At 40.4% G+C, this 13,750-nt stretch overlaps 1 protein-coding gene across 1 annotated transcript; it reads left to right on the forward strand.

Moving 5' to 3' along the window:
* The first annotated feature begins 3,214 nt into the window (after window positions 1-3,214).
* On the forward strand, window positions 3,215-13,353 carry LOC117541007 (oxygen-regulated protein 1). Its single transcript, XM_034208043.1, is given in 7 exon segments — window positions 3,215-3,304; window positions 4,593-5,285; window positions 6,842-6,995; window positions 7,445-9,718; window positions 9,721-9,917; window positions 9,919-11,060; window positions 11,062-13,353. Coding segments are annotated over 6 exon segments (6,225 nt in total). The 5' UTR covers window positions 3,215-3,304; window positions 4,593-4,607; the 3' UTR covers window positions 12,842-13,353.
* Window positions 13,354-13,750: the final 397 nt, after the last annotated feature.

A 13,750-nucleotide genomic window follows, 5' to 3' on the forward strand; every position in this document is an offset into this window, starting at 1 on the left:
CTTCTGTGACTTCAAATTTGGTTCACAGTTACGTGGATATTTTATACAAGTTTACATTTGGTTCACAGTTACGTGGATATTTTATACAAGTGTAAATGTATGCACACAAGCTCAGATTTTTTTTCTGCAAGTGCTCACATCAGGTTTTACACACTCTCACATTTTGCACCATATCTACCTTCATAGGCGCACATTAGGCGCTTTCACACTGCGGTACTTTTCCCACAAAGGTTCATGTGAACTTAGTTCATGTGAACTCTTTTATCGCGTTCACACCAAAACGAGCCGGTACTAAAATTAGTTCATATGAACCTTTTTACCCGCTCGAAAGTCCCTGCTAGAGAGCAGGGACTTTCGAGCGGCTCTTTTGTGAGAAAAGAGCTATATTTCTGATTGGCTGGAAGGATTGCAAACCACGCCGCGTAAAACTCCCAAAAAGTTTTGTGAAGCCGCCATTTTATTATCCTCGCATCAGCATTATTAGCATTAGCATTAGCCCAAGGCAGAAACGCAGAGAGACTAACTTATGGCAACACAAATAAAACATGGGAGCGGTGGAGATGAGGAGGTGTCGGCGTTCTGGCGATTTACTCGGAAGGCTTCAGTAGAAGCTGCTGGGAGTCCCAGCAGCTTCTACTGAAGCCAGTCCCTAACTCCGGGGACTTCCGGCCGGGGACTTTGGGCGGCAGTATACGCCGTGAAGTGGTTTGCGGCCTGCCAGTAAACCCAAAGCAGAAGAAGAACAAGTGACGTCAGCGGCTTCATTTGCCTAATCCACCCGCAGGGACTTTTTCCAGTGTGAACGCGATCTGTACTTAGTTCATGAGAACTAAAGAGTTCTCATGAACTAAGTTCACATGAACCTTTGTGGGAAAAGTACCGCAGTGTGAAAGCGCCTATTGGGTATATTTCCTCAAATTCTCCTCAAACATCTGTCCTTCTGCTACCGCGAGCTACCAATGCAAAGCCTGCATTTCGGCAGTATCGCTACCCGGCGGTAGATGGCGCCAACGTGCCACTTGTGTTTTTGCTAAAGTTAACAATTAATGAACTAACTTGCTGGAAACCTTTTTAAGTTCGCAGAAAAAATACCTGGGTCTTCTCATGTTTTCACATTAGTAGTTACTAAGGCGAAAAGCTTAAATTGTCACTACATAGAGCTGAAACGTGTTAGCAAAGACACATTTTCAACTTTTGTCCCTCGACCTGATGTTACATTTTCCATTAAAACACACACAAATGTCGACATATAACAGGAGACAGCATCGCTCAGCAGGACAAAGCTTAGAAGAAAAAGAAGAAGAAGACATACTTTATTAATCCTTCAGAATGTCATGAAGCCAGCATCGTGGAGAGAAGGAAAATTACATTCTGGCAATGATATGAATACAATTTATGCACCAATCAGCTAAAACATTTAAAAACAGATAAGATGAGATGAATAACATTATAAGACAAGATAAGAAGTACTTTATTGATCCGAATTTGGGAAATGTTTGCATTACATGCCATTGACAATTATTTTTCTAGACATTCCTCTTATGTTTGATTTTTTTCTTGATAATTACAAGTTTAAATTTAAAAGTCCTCTAAAAAAAAAAAAAAAGAGGGAAAATATCACCTTTTGGTTAACCAGATCATAACATTCAGTTAACAGCCAAAAACAGAATAAATCACTGATATAGGGTTTTGTTTGGATAGTGTACTTTGTTGTTGTTGTTATAGAGTTCTTGACAGCTAGTGAGAAAGATGTAGTGTTGCTACCGGCCATTAGTTGGACCTACAGCTTTTGATGAAGGCTTGGCTGTTGTTTAGGTCAAGCCTGTGACCTTTGAGCAGCAGCAGCTAGGCCACTACACAATTAGATGGCACTGATTGAATTGCTAATTTGGGTCCTAGTAATCCAACCAGATTAGCATGTGACATTACCATCTAGTGATTAAAGGTTGAGCAATCACTCCAAATAATTAGATTTATTGAACTAAGCAAAACAATGCAAGGTGCTGCTCATAACATTAAATAAAATATACATTCAGCCTTTACTGAAAGACTAAAAAAAGGTAAAATATTATCCTGATATTAACATAATATTGGATCAGTTATAAGAGCTAATGGTAACACATTGATAAAAGTATCGACGGTGCTTTGATTTGATGCTCATCCACACTTATATACATACAATACAAAATGTTGTGTCACTTTCCCCTCATATTGGACTCTATTTGACCTCCACAGGCCCTTCCTCCAATGACCACGACAGCCAGTCTCCAGCTTCTTCATGTTGAGGTATTAGCAGCTGTTGAATCAGTCAGAGTTTGTAATTGGGACACTGTCTGGTAACTTTAGTATAGCGACACAGCTCTCACCACATGATGCAATTAAATCCTTAGGCACTGAATAAAAGTGTTTGAAGTGTTAACCTTCAATGTTTTGATAAAAAGCTTCAAAATGATGGTCAATTTTATTTAAAATGCTAAATCCTCAGAACTGTTACAGGATGTGTATTTTGTTAATTGTGTAACTTTTTTTATTATAATTTTTGTATCTTTAATACTTTTTTATGCATGGTTATGTAACATTAAGCTGTCTTTAGCTATTTTCTGCTGTAACAATGTACATTTCGCCTCTGTGGCACTAATAAAGGTATTCTGATTCTGATTTACCAGAGTATTTCATACGTGCAAATACTGATACCTTATTTGTTTAAAAGTCTGATGGTGGATTTCCAATACCTGCTGTGAGGTAAAAGTGCTTTCTTAAGCCCTTATTCTACTTCGGGCTGTCAGTAAGTGCGCACACTCTTTAACCTAATCCCTATTAGCGCAAGACTTTTCAAATCTGATTATGCAGGCCACTTGCTAACTAGAAACAGGCCTAGCCACCCGTGGTTTCTGTTTAGATACTTCATTTTATCTCAAAAGTTCATATACATTTATTAACTTTCACTGTCTCCATACTCTTCTCTTTAATTAATCTGTTGTTCACTAATCCTTTTCACCCATACTGTCTCACTTTATCTTTTAGAGCAAATAACAAAAGAGAAAAATATGCAATATTAACAATATAACCATGAATTTATGATTGAATGTTAAACTGAAAAAAGTTCAATCACTCCCTCATTTGTTATTCTTGATATGCTGATAAAGTGTGAGCAAAGATTAGGCAAATTGGTCATGATGTTGCATGTCCAAAAATAGCCCTCAAACGCCGCTGAGAGGCTTTCACCGAGCACTCGGAGGAATTACGGGTGCTCACTTTGCTGTTGTTTTATCGACTATAATATAGGTGAAATGTGAAAAACACGGTAAGTCTTATCTGTTACATTTCTGTTGACATATTTGTTTACAAGTTAGTTTTAAAAAAAAAGATCTACATGGTGTATTTGGTCAGATTTCTTGCTATGTTTCCTGTGTGTGGCCTTCGTCTAAATCTGTTTGTATCTAGTTACTTCTTGTGTGGTTCAAAGTAACAAAGGGTTATTATTACTTTTAAATGACTGATGTAGGACCTGTATTGAAACATTATTTAGTATTTAATACAATGTTAAGTATTTTTTTTTCTTTTTGTTTATTAATGCGAGTTATGAAAATATATGATAAACAACATAGTACCCCTGTTATCTCTTAATGTACAAATGGTGTTCTTTTTTATAGTGCAATGTTTAGAACTAATGATATTATACAACTATAATGTCAATAACCAAAACAATCAAATATTGCATTGTAACAGAAAATTGCATGTCATATATGCATGGCAGCTTTAAATATCATTGTGCAATTATTATTTAGTTTACTATAGTATATACTATGAATGTCATTTAAACACCACTCAGTATGACAGCAATTATTTAGCATAAGCTAGTTTACTTTGTTCCTAAACAAACAGTAGATATAGGCTGAATACAACAGTGTTGTCTGTTTACCATTCAGAGATGATGATAGCCCTTCATTGACTGAATCTTAACATACAGTCATAATATTTTACTTCTAGCTGAGGGGTTTGGGGTTTTTCCTAGTTCTAATTTTATAAGCACCTACATTTTTGATTTACTTTATTGATTATTTTAAAAATGCTGAATTTAAATGGAAATCTGACCTTTTACAACGTTAGCTTAATAAAATCCGAAAGAAAATGGAGTAACAAACTGGACGATCTTTAAAGGTCACCTATTATGCAAAATCCATTTTTTCCTGTCTTCTATACAGAAGCATGTGTCCCCTCTGTGTAAAGAGATTCTGAAAGTTTCAGGAAAAAAGACCCCCTCTCTTTTTGTCCTGATCCATTTCTATAAAAACCTGTCTGAAAATGAGCTGATCAGATTATGGCCACTTTATGATGTCATAACGATGTTTTGGCTTGTCTAACCATTAGCCAATAACCAACCAAGGTAACCCCCGCCCACCTTAACACCTGAATATATTGATGAAAAACAATAGGGGACCTTTAAGTCAAGTGGTTGCATTTTACTGAGTAGACAAGCTCTAAAGTCTTCCTAATACTCTATAACTCATTACTCTACCTATAGCATAATAGTACATGCATTGAACAAAGCACACAAACTAATTCGTTTTCTCCTTTATCTTAATTACTAGCCATCCCCACTCAATATGAGCGCCACACCTGTTGAGGAGCCTCCTGCCCAGGAGACATCTGCCCAGGAAGGATCCTCCGGCAGTGGGCAGACATTACCCTTTAGACCCCTGCAGCCAATCTCTGACCCCTCAGCTTCTAAAAGAGTATGTTTCTACAAAAGCGGTGACTATAAGTTCAGTGGGCATCGCATGGTCATCAATGCCCGCACCTTCAAGTCATTTGATGCCCTCCTGGATGCTCTGTCAAAAAAAGTGCCTCTGCCATTTGGAGTGAGGAACATCACCACACCTCGTGGGACCACTGTGGTTAAGACTTTAGATGACTTACATGACGGGGGATCGTATGTGTGTTCTGACCAGAGACGGGTGAAGCCGATAAACCTGGAAGAAGTGAACCGGCGGCAGGTACCATGGAATACCACCAGACCCCCCAGCGCAGGGCGAAAAAGGCGACAAGGATCCAGGCTTGTTCCGTTAAGAAGAAGAAATGATGTTGTCACCAACATTGTCCCAAAGAGGGTCACAGTTCGGACACCAAAGAGGCTTGTGGTCATCAAAAATAAGGACCCCAATGTTAAACGCACAATCGTGTTGCAGAGAAAAACAGCACCAACATTCGATGCTTTACTCGACTACCTCTCCCAGAGCCTGCTGTTCCCAGTGCTGAAACTCTTCTCTACGGATGGCAGAAGAGTAAGTACATGGAAAGCTGAAAAGGGAAAGTGATCGTGGATCATCAATGATAATTAAACAGCTTCTTTTGAGCTATTGGTATTTCTTTACCTGTTCTGTATTACGTTTTTACTGGTAAATATTTGCTTAAATATTGGTTTCTTGACAAGAGTTAGCTGAGAAGATAGATACTTGTCATATTTCCAATCATCATGAAGCTGGAACTAACAGCCTGTTAGCTTAGTTTAGGATAAACAGGCAAACAACTAGACTCCACAAAGTTACTGCGACCAGCTACGTCATTCACACCACTCAGTGTACTACAAATTGTTAGTTTTCCAATGTTTTTTTTAACAAAATAAGACACAATGGGGGAATCAGTAAGGTTTAGAGGTGTTTAGAGGAGGATTGTGTTACCTTCAGTCAGAGGCAGAGGCAGAGGCAGTCAGAGCTGTTTCGCACGGTGGCCCTGAGCTGAATGCATTGCAAATCAAGAAAACACAAGCAAACATTTCACCTGTTCACCAATTTAACAACACACAAAAACATTTGAGAAAAAAACACTTTTTAGTTTCCAGGGGACAGAAAAAAGTGATGCATGGCTGAGACTTCAATAACCTAATAATCCACAAAAGGCAGTGTTTCATGTCCCAGTCGTGTAAATCGCTTTTTAATATTCATATTCTCACCCTACTCTCTGCAAAAAAAACACATACTGGTATTTAACTAAATGTTTTTTTATCAAGTCCAAGTAAGCCTGATGTTGGAGCCCCTTTGGCTTCAGTAATGTGATGTTATTCTGAGTGAACGACAACAAAGGCTCCAGGTTTAGTTAGTAGATTTAAAATAAATCCTTGAGATTTGATTGGATTACTCAAAGTGGCAAGGATTGTTGACCTCCCTCAACCGAAAAGGAGGAAAAGAGGTTGGTAGAAATTCATGAATGAAACCTCAACCAGATTGTTTGCTAATGTGAACACATTTTCTGCCAGTTGAAATCAAAACACAATAACTTTTTATGATTTCAGCTAGCTACATCACTACTATTATGTTTTTATTTTCAATTAGCACCTTGCCATGAGAATCCATGGCACCTCAGCTGTTGTCCTTGAATGTACTTTCTATTTAAGGGGATTTAAGACTATATTATGTAAATGTCTGGGTTACTAAAATAGAATAGTCTAGTCTGTCAAGCTATAAGCAGATTGACTGAGCTTACTGTAGTGTGTGATACTCAGTTAATTTACATGTAACCGCCTTATTTATTATGTTCTTAATTTAAACTATAACATCTTTAAACATTACAGTATTCTAAGCAGTCCTATAAGGTGCTATCAGAATCTACCTCCTAGTGAGTTATTACTCCATAATCCCTTTTTCCAGGATGTATCCTTTAACAGGAAGCCTTTTCCTGCTTAAGCTCATGAGTCTTAGTAACCTTTAAAAGCATCCTATTTCTCCAGAAATACCTCGTTGTCTTTGATGGTCTTTTTATTTTGTTTGTTTTCCAACAATATGTTTCTATCTGAGTGCAATATATAAGTCAATTTAAAAATGTGTTTCTGTTCCTTTTTCAGATTGATGGTCTTGCAGGACTTATCCTGTGCTCTGGAGTTGTTGTAGCAGCAGGCAGTGAGCCTTTCAGATTAGGAAACTACAGTTCTCAAGGAGCTGGCCAGATGGCTCAAATAATGTACATTGATCCCGTGGAACCGTTGCAGCCCGGAACTGGTGAGTTGTAATCAGTCAATTGACATATTACAATCTTTATGTAAAATTCCCTGTGGTTATTATACGGTGGGATCGTTTAGACAGTAATTGCAAGTCACCACTCTTATGCTTTAAAACATGTACATTCATCTTATAAACCAATCAAAGCTGTTTAAAGGTCACCTATTCTGCTAAATAATAATAGGGAACCTTTAACTAAGATAGTCCTATAGTTGTTCAAATTGAGAAAAAAACCATATATTATTTATTGTGGTAAATTGCGACAGATGTTGGTTTTATTTGTACTGATGTCAGATATAATTTACCCCTTAAAAGTAAATTAAAAAGTAAAAATTTTCCTAAAATATTACTAACAAACCAATATGAAAACGCTATGGTGTTTTTATTATACAAATTAACAAAACGTCTCTTTGTCTCTCCCCTTTTTCCACAAACACCTTCAACCAAAGTCAACAACAAATCTTTCTCGAGTGGAAGAGGCTCAAGGAATTTTTCGCTATCATCAGAGAGATATATTGTCAACCAGATAAACAAGTCCATAAATGGAAGCACAAACGGTCCCTTGAATCAGCACAACCGATCATTTGAAACAGAGGTCGAACATCATCCCACATCCAAGGACAAATGTGGAGATGGGATGGCTGATAATGACTCTCATACTGGCATTGTACCTCATGATGATGACATTGAAAAGTCTTTCTGTGTCAATCAAGACGGCAGCATGACAGTGGAGATGAAAGTTCGACTGACTATTAAAGAAGAGGAGATGCTCCACTGGACTACAACGCTCAGCCGCTCAAGCCTTAGGAATGGGACAGTTAGTGCCTCGGTATCTGAGCTGGGCAACAGCTCACCTGACTCAAACAACATCGTTGCCAAAGAGTCCTCTAGCGTCAGTGAAGATGAATCAAAAGAGAAGAACCATACTTCTAAGATTGGAAAGGGAGTTGGCTTTAATGATGAGCAAGGATGTGAAGGCTACAATTCCACGGCTTTTAGAAGAACTGGTTTCAAACGAACTCTTACACCAGGTCCTCTGCGCGTTACGAAGAGAGCGTCTCTTGAGAGTGTAAAGACGGTGACAGAATCGGGAGTTCAGGAAAACACCATGGGACATTATTCCTACATAGAGAGGACAGCTGATGGTGAGACGACGGAGGAGTACTGCGTTTTAAAACACAGCAGCAGCAGCAGCAGCAACAGGCTAATTCCAAGACCTAGGCAAAGAAAGTCTTCAGAAGCAAGCAGCAAGGGCTCGCCCTCCTCCATCAGTTCGTCAGGAGTAGCCGAGGTGCTTCAGATACAGAGTAACGGGATGGAGGTTACAGAGACTGTGATGCATATTTATGAGAGTCAACCCTGCTACGACAACTATTTTGCAAATGACGAATATAGCACAGACGGTGGGCCTTTGCATGGCTCTCCTCCAGAGGCAGAAAGCAAACCGTCATCCAGCAATGGTTGTGATATTGATTTTAGCGGGCAGCCACACACCTCTAACTCACAACAAAGACAGAAAGAGGAGATGTTATCATTGTCTTCAGAGCCAATAACTTCAAGACGTGAGATGACTGCAACAAACTCCCAAATACACGATAGAGTAAAAAAAGGCAATACTCCTAAAAGAGAGACAAAGAAAAAGACAAGAAAGACTGCTCAGAATCCGAGGAGTTCCACGTCAACAATTGGTTCGGACAAAAAGCTAAAAGAAAGCATAGTTAGCCCCCCAAAAGATAGCAAACATTCATCTACAGACAAGCAGAGCAGCAATACAAGTGTGGTCAGAAATACTCAGAGTTCATCAGAAAGTGCTAAAAGTGGACAAAAGAGTAAAGGAACAGAAAAGCCTCAAATTAAGAAAGTGGGTAAGGGTGAAACAAAGCCTGGGAAAGAGCAAGCTTCATTATTTGACAATGAAAATGTGAGTAAGACCCCACCTAAGAGACAAAACATAAGTAAAACAGCTGCTAAATTTAATGGCCATAATGTAGATACTCCAACTGTGAGGCCTCAAATGAAAAAGAACATCTCAGCCATTTTTCAACCAAAGAAAGCACTGGTGCCAGTCCGAAAGACAATAAGCAAGGCAAAATCCATGAATGAAAAAAACTTACCATCATCTAAAAAGTCTTTAGTGGTAAATGAGAGTTTTTCAGTACCTACTGTCAGTCCTTCACCCACTGAAATCCACCAATATGTGGAGAACTGGTTAGAGAAAGTCAGCCCAGACCCTGTGCCATACCCTGAAGAGGAACTCACAGAGCCTCGGGCAAAGGTCGTGTTTCAGATCGGCGATGATTCTGATTCCGATGAAAAGAATGAATGCCAGGCAAATCCAGATGAGTACAATACATCGCCAAGTGATGACATCGAGAAGTCAGTTTCTTGTCTATCAGTACCTTATTTGAATGAAGCTACAGCTCAGCGGTGCAATGAAAAACCTCTAAGAGGGCTGTGTGCTTCAATGCCCAGTGTTAGAGTCGATCTTGTGTCCAACGAGAACAGATTGAGACCAAACAAATCTGCAGCAATCCTCGGAACAGTTGACAATGAATCACCTTCATCAACACCCAAGGGTTTGGACACAAAGGCACACATAGAACCTCTCCTGCGGGAACTTTACTCTTCGATTCACTGCCTCAAAAGTGCATCTGAAACCAACGTAACATCCAACCTAGAAAGGTCCAGCAGTCTTCCTGATTTCTCAAAACATGTGGCTGGAGTGTTGGCTCGTCATGTAAAGCCTTTGTATCATTCTTATCAGTGATGACTCTACGAGACAACCAAATAACATCTGCGCCGAGAGATGGCAACCAACCGAGCACCTCGGAGGCCTTGCTGATGTTGGAGTCACTGCAAATAATTTCCGCTACCGAGGACGAGGGAGGGCAGAGGGCAAGTTTGACGGATCTGCACAGCAGAAACATCTTCTACTTTCAGAGAACGCTGGAAGGATTTCCAGATTATGAGAGAAAGACTAGAAAGTGAACCAATATCTGTCAAAGCTTCAGAAACAGAATTTGCGCTGGATCTTTCTTCTGAAGGAGGGGATGCGTTCGAAGATATTGAAGAGCTAATGGATGAGTTGAATATGCCACAAGACCTCAGAGCAGAGATTTCTTCAACAATCCACCAAACTAAATGTTTTTACCCTGTAGAGGAGAGCACTTTTGTAGAAAATGAAAGAAAACAGTCAGACTCTGAGGAGGATGTTGAACAATTTGTTCAAGAATGCAACAATGTAACAAAAGAATCACCAGAGCCTGATACTAACTCCATAGCTGAGGACAGTTCTCAGAGAAAACAGGATCATGCATGTTCTGAACATGCCAAGGAGAAAACCAAGTCAGAGAAAGAACCTGATAAAGACTCAGAAACATCACAGACAGGTGAGCACTTAACAGACCAAGAAAAGGAGGAAGAGGGACAAGTAGAGGAGGAGAGGGAGCTCACAAATAACAGAGATTATGACAGTGAAGACACTAAAAAGGGAGAAAGGGACGAGGCAGAAGTGGGGACAGTGACGACAGTGGGTGATGAAGAGGAGAAAGAATCAGAAGTGGGAAAAGGGTGTTCAGAGGAAGATGTTGAGGAAGTAGAGGAAGGGACAGAGAACCATATGACAGTGGATGAGGAGGAAGTAGAAGAAATTCAAGAAACAAGAGAGGATGATACTGTTGAGGAAACAGATGAGAGAGAGGGTGAAGGGGAGACAGAGGAAGAGGAGGAGGGGGTTGATGAGGAAGAGAGGGGGGAGGAATGGATAACTGAAGAGAGGCAAGGGGACGAGATTGAAGAAGAGGCAGATGGGGTTATTGAGGAGTCAGATAAAGGAGAGGAAGCAGAACATAGATTTGAAGAGATGGTGGAAGAGGAGGAAGAAGAAGCAACAGACTCAGTTACTGTGGAAGATGTAGAGGAGGGGGTTATACGGGAGGGGGAGGAGGAGGAGGAGGGGGAGGAGGAGGAGGAGGAGGAGGAAGAAGAAGAAGAAGCAACAGACTCAGTTACTGTGGAAGATGTAGAGGACGGGGTTATACGGGAGGGGGAGGAGGAGGAGGAGGAGGAGGGGGGAGGAGGAGGAGGAAGAAGAAGAAGAAGAAGAAGCAACAGACTCAGTTACTGTGGAAGATGTAGAGGAGGGGGTTATACAGGAGGGGGCGGAGGAGGAGGAATATGATGATGTGTTTAGGGGAAAAGATGAGGAAGAGGACCACATCGAAGTGGTAAGTGAGGAAAACAATGAGGAGGAAGATGAGGGGGAAAAAGATAGATGTCAAGAGACTGTGGAGGATGGTGAGGAAGAAACATGTGAGGAGTGTGAGGAGAGCAGGAACGAGTTAAAAGAAACTAGTCTTGAGGAAGAATCAGAGGAAGATGTTGTGGAGGAGATTGAAGAACATATAAGAACAGAGCAAATGCTAGATGAAGAGGAGAGGGAAGATGATGAAGAAAAAGATAGTAATGCGGTACATGAGGGGGTTGAGTCAAAGGAAGAAAATGCTACTGATGAAGCAGACAGTATTGCTGCGGACAGAGATTGTAAAAACGTACTAGAGGAGGCCTCGTGTTTGCTGTCGCAGAGTAGCTGTGATGAAGCACATGTAGATTCAAAGGTAACAGAACCTAACACTGAATCATCAAACAAACATTCCTCTGAGGGCCAGTGTGAGGATGATAAAGGTAATGGGACAGACACTGTTCATGAACTTGAAACCGACGAGGGAGGGGAGCCTCAGGGACACCCAGTGGAGATATCACAGGAATTGCTTGACTTTGTTAACAATGCCCTGCAGTGCTCTTCACTTAAATTCACGTACGACACTCTGGGGAAAATCCGGATAGAGCCAGATAATGCTAGAGTAACACAAACTAAAACTGTTGTTCCAATATATAACAAGGATCCTTCATATGGCTTAAAGCGTCTGCCATCCCCGACCACCTCAGATTTGTCCGATTACAGGCCAGAATCGTCAGAGAGTGGTGGATATAAAACTCAGGATTCGGTAGATATTGTCACAGAGAGCGGAGAAGAGGCTTCTCCAGGTTGCACCCCTGAGGGGAGAACACATGTCAAGGGAGCCAACTCCAACCTTTCTGTTGACAGTAATATAGAAGTTTCGCCGAATTCTCAAATAAAAAGTCTGGGAAGTTCATCCTCTGATATCTCAGGCAGTAAAAACTCAAAGGAGGATCTGTCGTATTTCAGTGCTGGAAGCTCACAGAAGGTCGACGCCGATAATGTCGCAGAGTGCATGTCTTCCACGCCGCAGAAGGACTCACCTGAAGGGGTTTTGATCGACCAAGGTAGATGGCTGCTCAAAGAGAATCACCTCATCCGAAAATCTCCTCCAGTCTCGCTGGGAATGTACGGTCAGTTAGATAGCACATCTATCGACACAGGCGACGAAAACAATTGCGAGGATGTCCCGTCCCAGCAAGACCTTCTTGCAGCCATTTCCTCATCAGAGCTCGAGGAGATGGCGAAGCCTCTAACTCCAAAGTGCACCTACTACAACATGCCACACGGAAGCGATTCTGACCCCTTTTTGGAGGATTTCAGTGAACAAAGTAGGGGGAAAGATGCAAGCAGTGACAAAGGGAGAGGCTTCAGGGTATCACCAACAATTGACACTTCCAGAACATGGACCAGAAAAAATGGTAGTCTTTCTTCATTTGCATCAGTTGAGTTTAAATATCCAGACAGAAAAGTCCATCCTGAGGGGGAGTCCTCAGCTGGGACAATGGCAATACCGACCTCTAGTGGAGGAGGGAATGTATTGCAGGCACAGGACTCCCTTGACAGACTACGAATGAGATGTGGCAAATACTGTCCCATACTATAGAACGAAAAAGTAGACAAGAAACGGTGTCAATGGACCTACATACTGTATGTGTGGTGGTTGAAGAGAGTTGTGCCTCTTATTAGTTAATGTCAAAATAACAGTAGCAGCAACAACAAACGTTTTGGGTTACTGATTCAGTGCTCCTGACTGTACATAACTGTATAAAGTGTTGTTACAAGTATTAAAGGTGATCATTTTTCTTATTGAATATAATGCAATACATCAGATACTATTATGCCAAGTAAACCAGATTATTCTGATAGGTATATTTGATTTTATCGCTGTCTGGGTTCTTTATCTGTGTGCAATGCATGTTTCAGGCATCAAACAAAGGGACTACTGTGTGGCATTTGAGATCTGATTATTCTGTGAAAACAACATTCAGCTTCAGATGTCTTTAGCTGTAAGATGTTTGATTTAATAAAGCATGTTTCATTTTTTTAATTGTGTAACAGTTAGAAAAGGGCTTCAATCCAACAAGGCTGTGTTCTGCTTCAGGGCATCATCAATTTTTCTTTCTTTGGAAAGCTCCATACAGAGCCACATTAGGCAATGGGCTGAGAAGTACTACATGACAGTTACATTTAAAAGTACTTCATTTATAGGAGGATCGGGTGTGTTTATTCACATTGTCTGCGGTTAGTTTAGCATACTTCACTTTAATTTTGTATCTGATTAAGATTAATCTGGGTAATTGAGGTAACCATCAGTCTTAAGATCTAGAGGTGGAAGAAGTATTCAGATCTTGTAGTAAAAGTAATTGTTCATTGTTCTTTTTTATATATTATTTCTTTGTTTTGTGTAATTATTGAATTCTTTATTTTCATTTCTCCAACACACATTCCCACCAAAAATACAGTGTTGATGGATGGTTACACATTTGAAACATACTGCCATACTCAGAATTTG

This window comes from Gymnodraco acuticeps, unplaced genomic scaffold (assembly GCF_902827175.1).
Source record: "Gymnodraco acuticeps unplaced genomic scaffold, fGymAcu1.1, whole genome shotgun sequence".
NCBI classification, from domain to species: Eukaryota; Metazoa; Chordata; class Actinopteri; order Perciformes; family Bathydraconidae; genus Gymnodraco; species Gymnodraco acuticeps.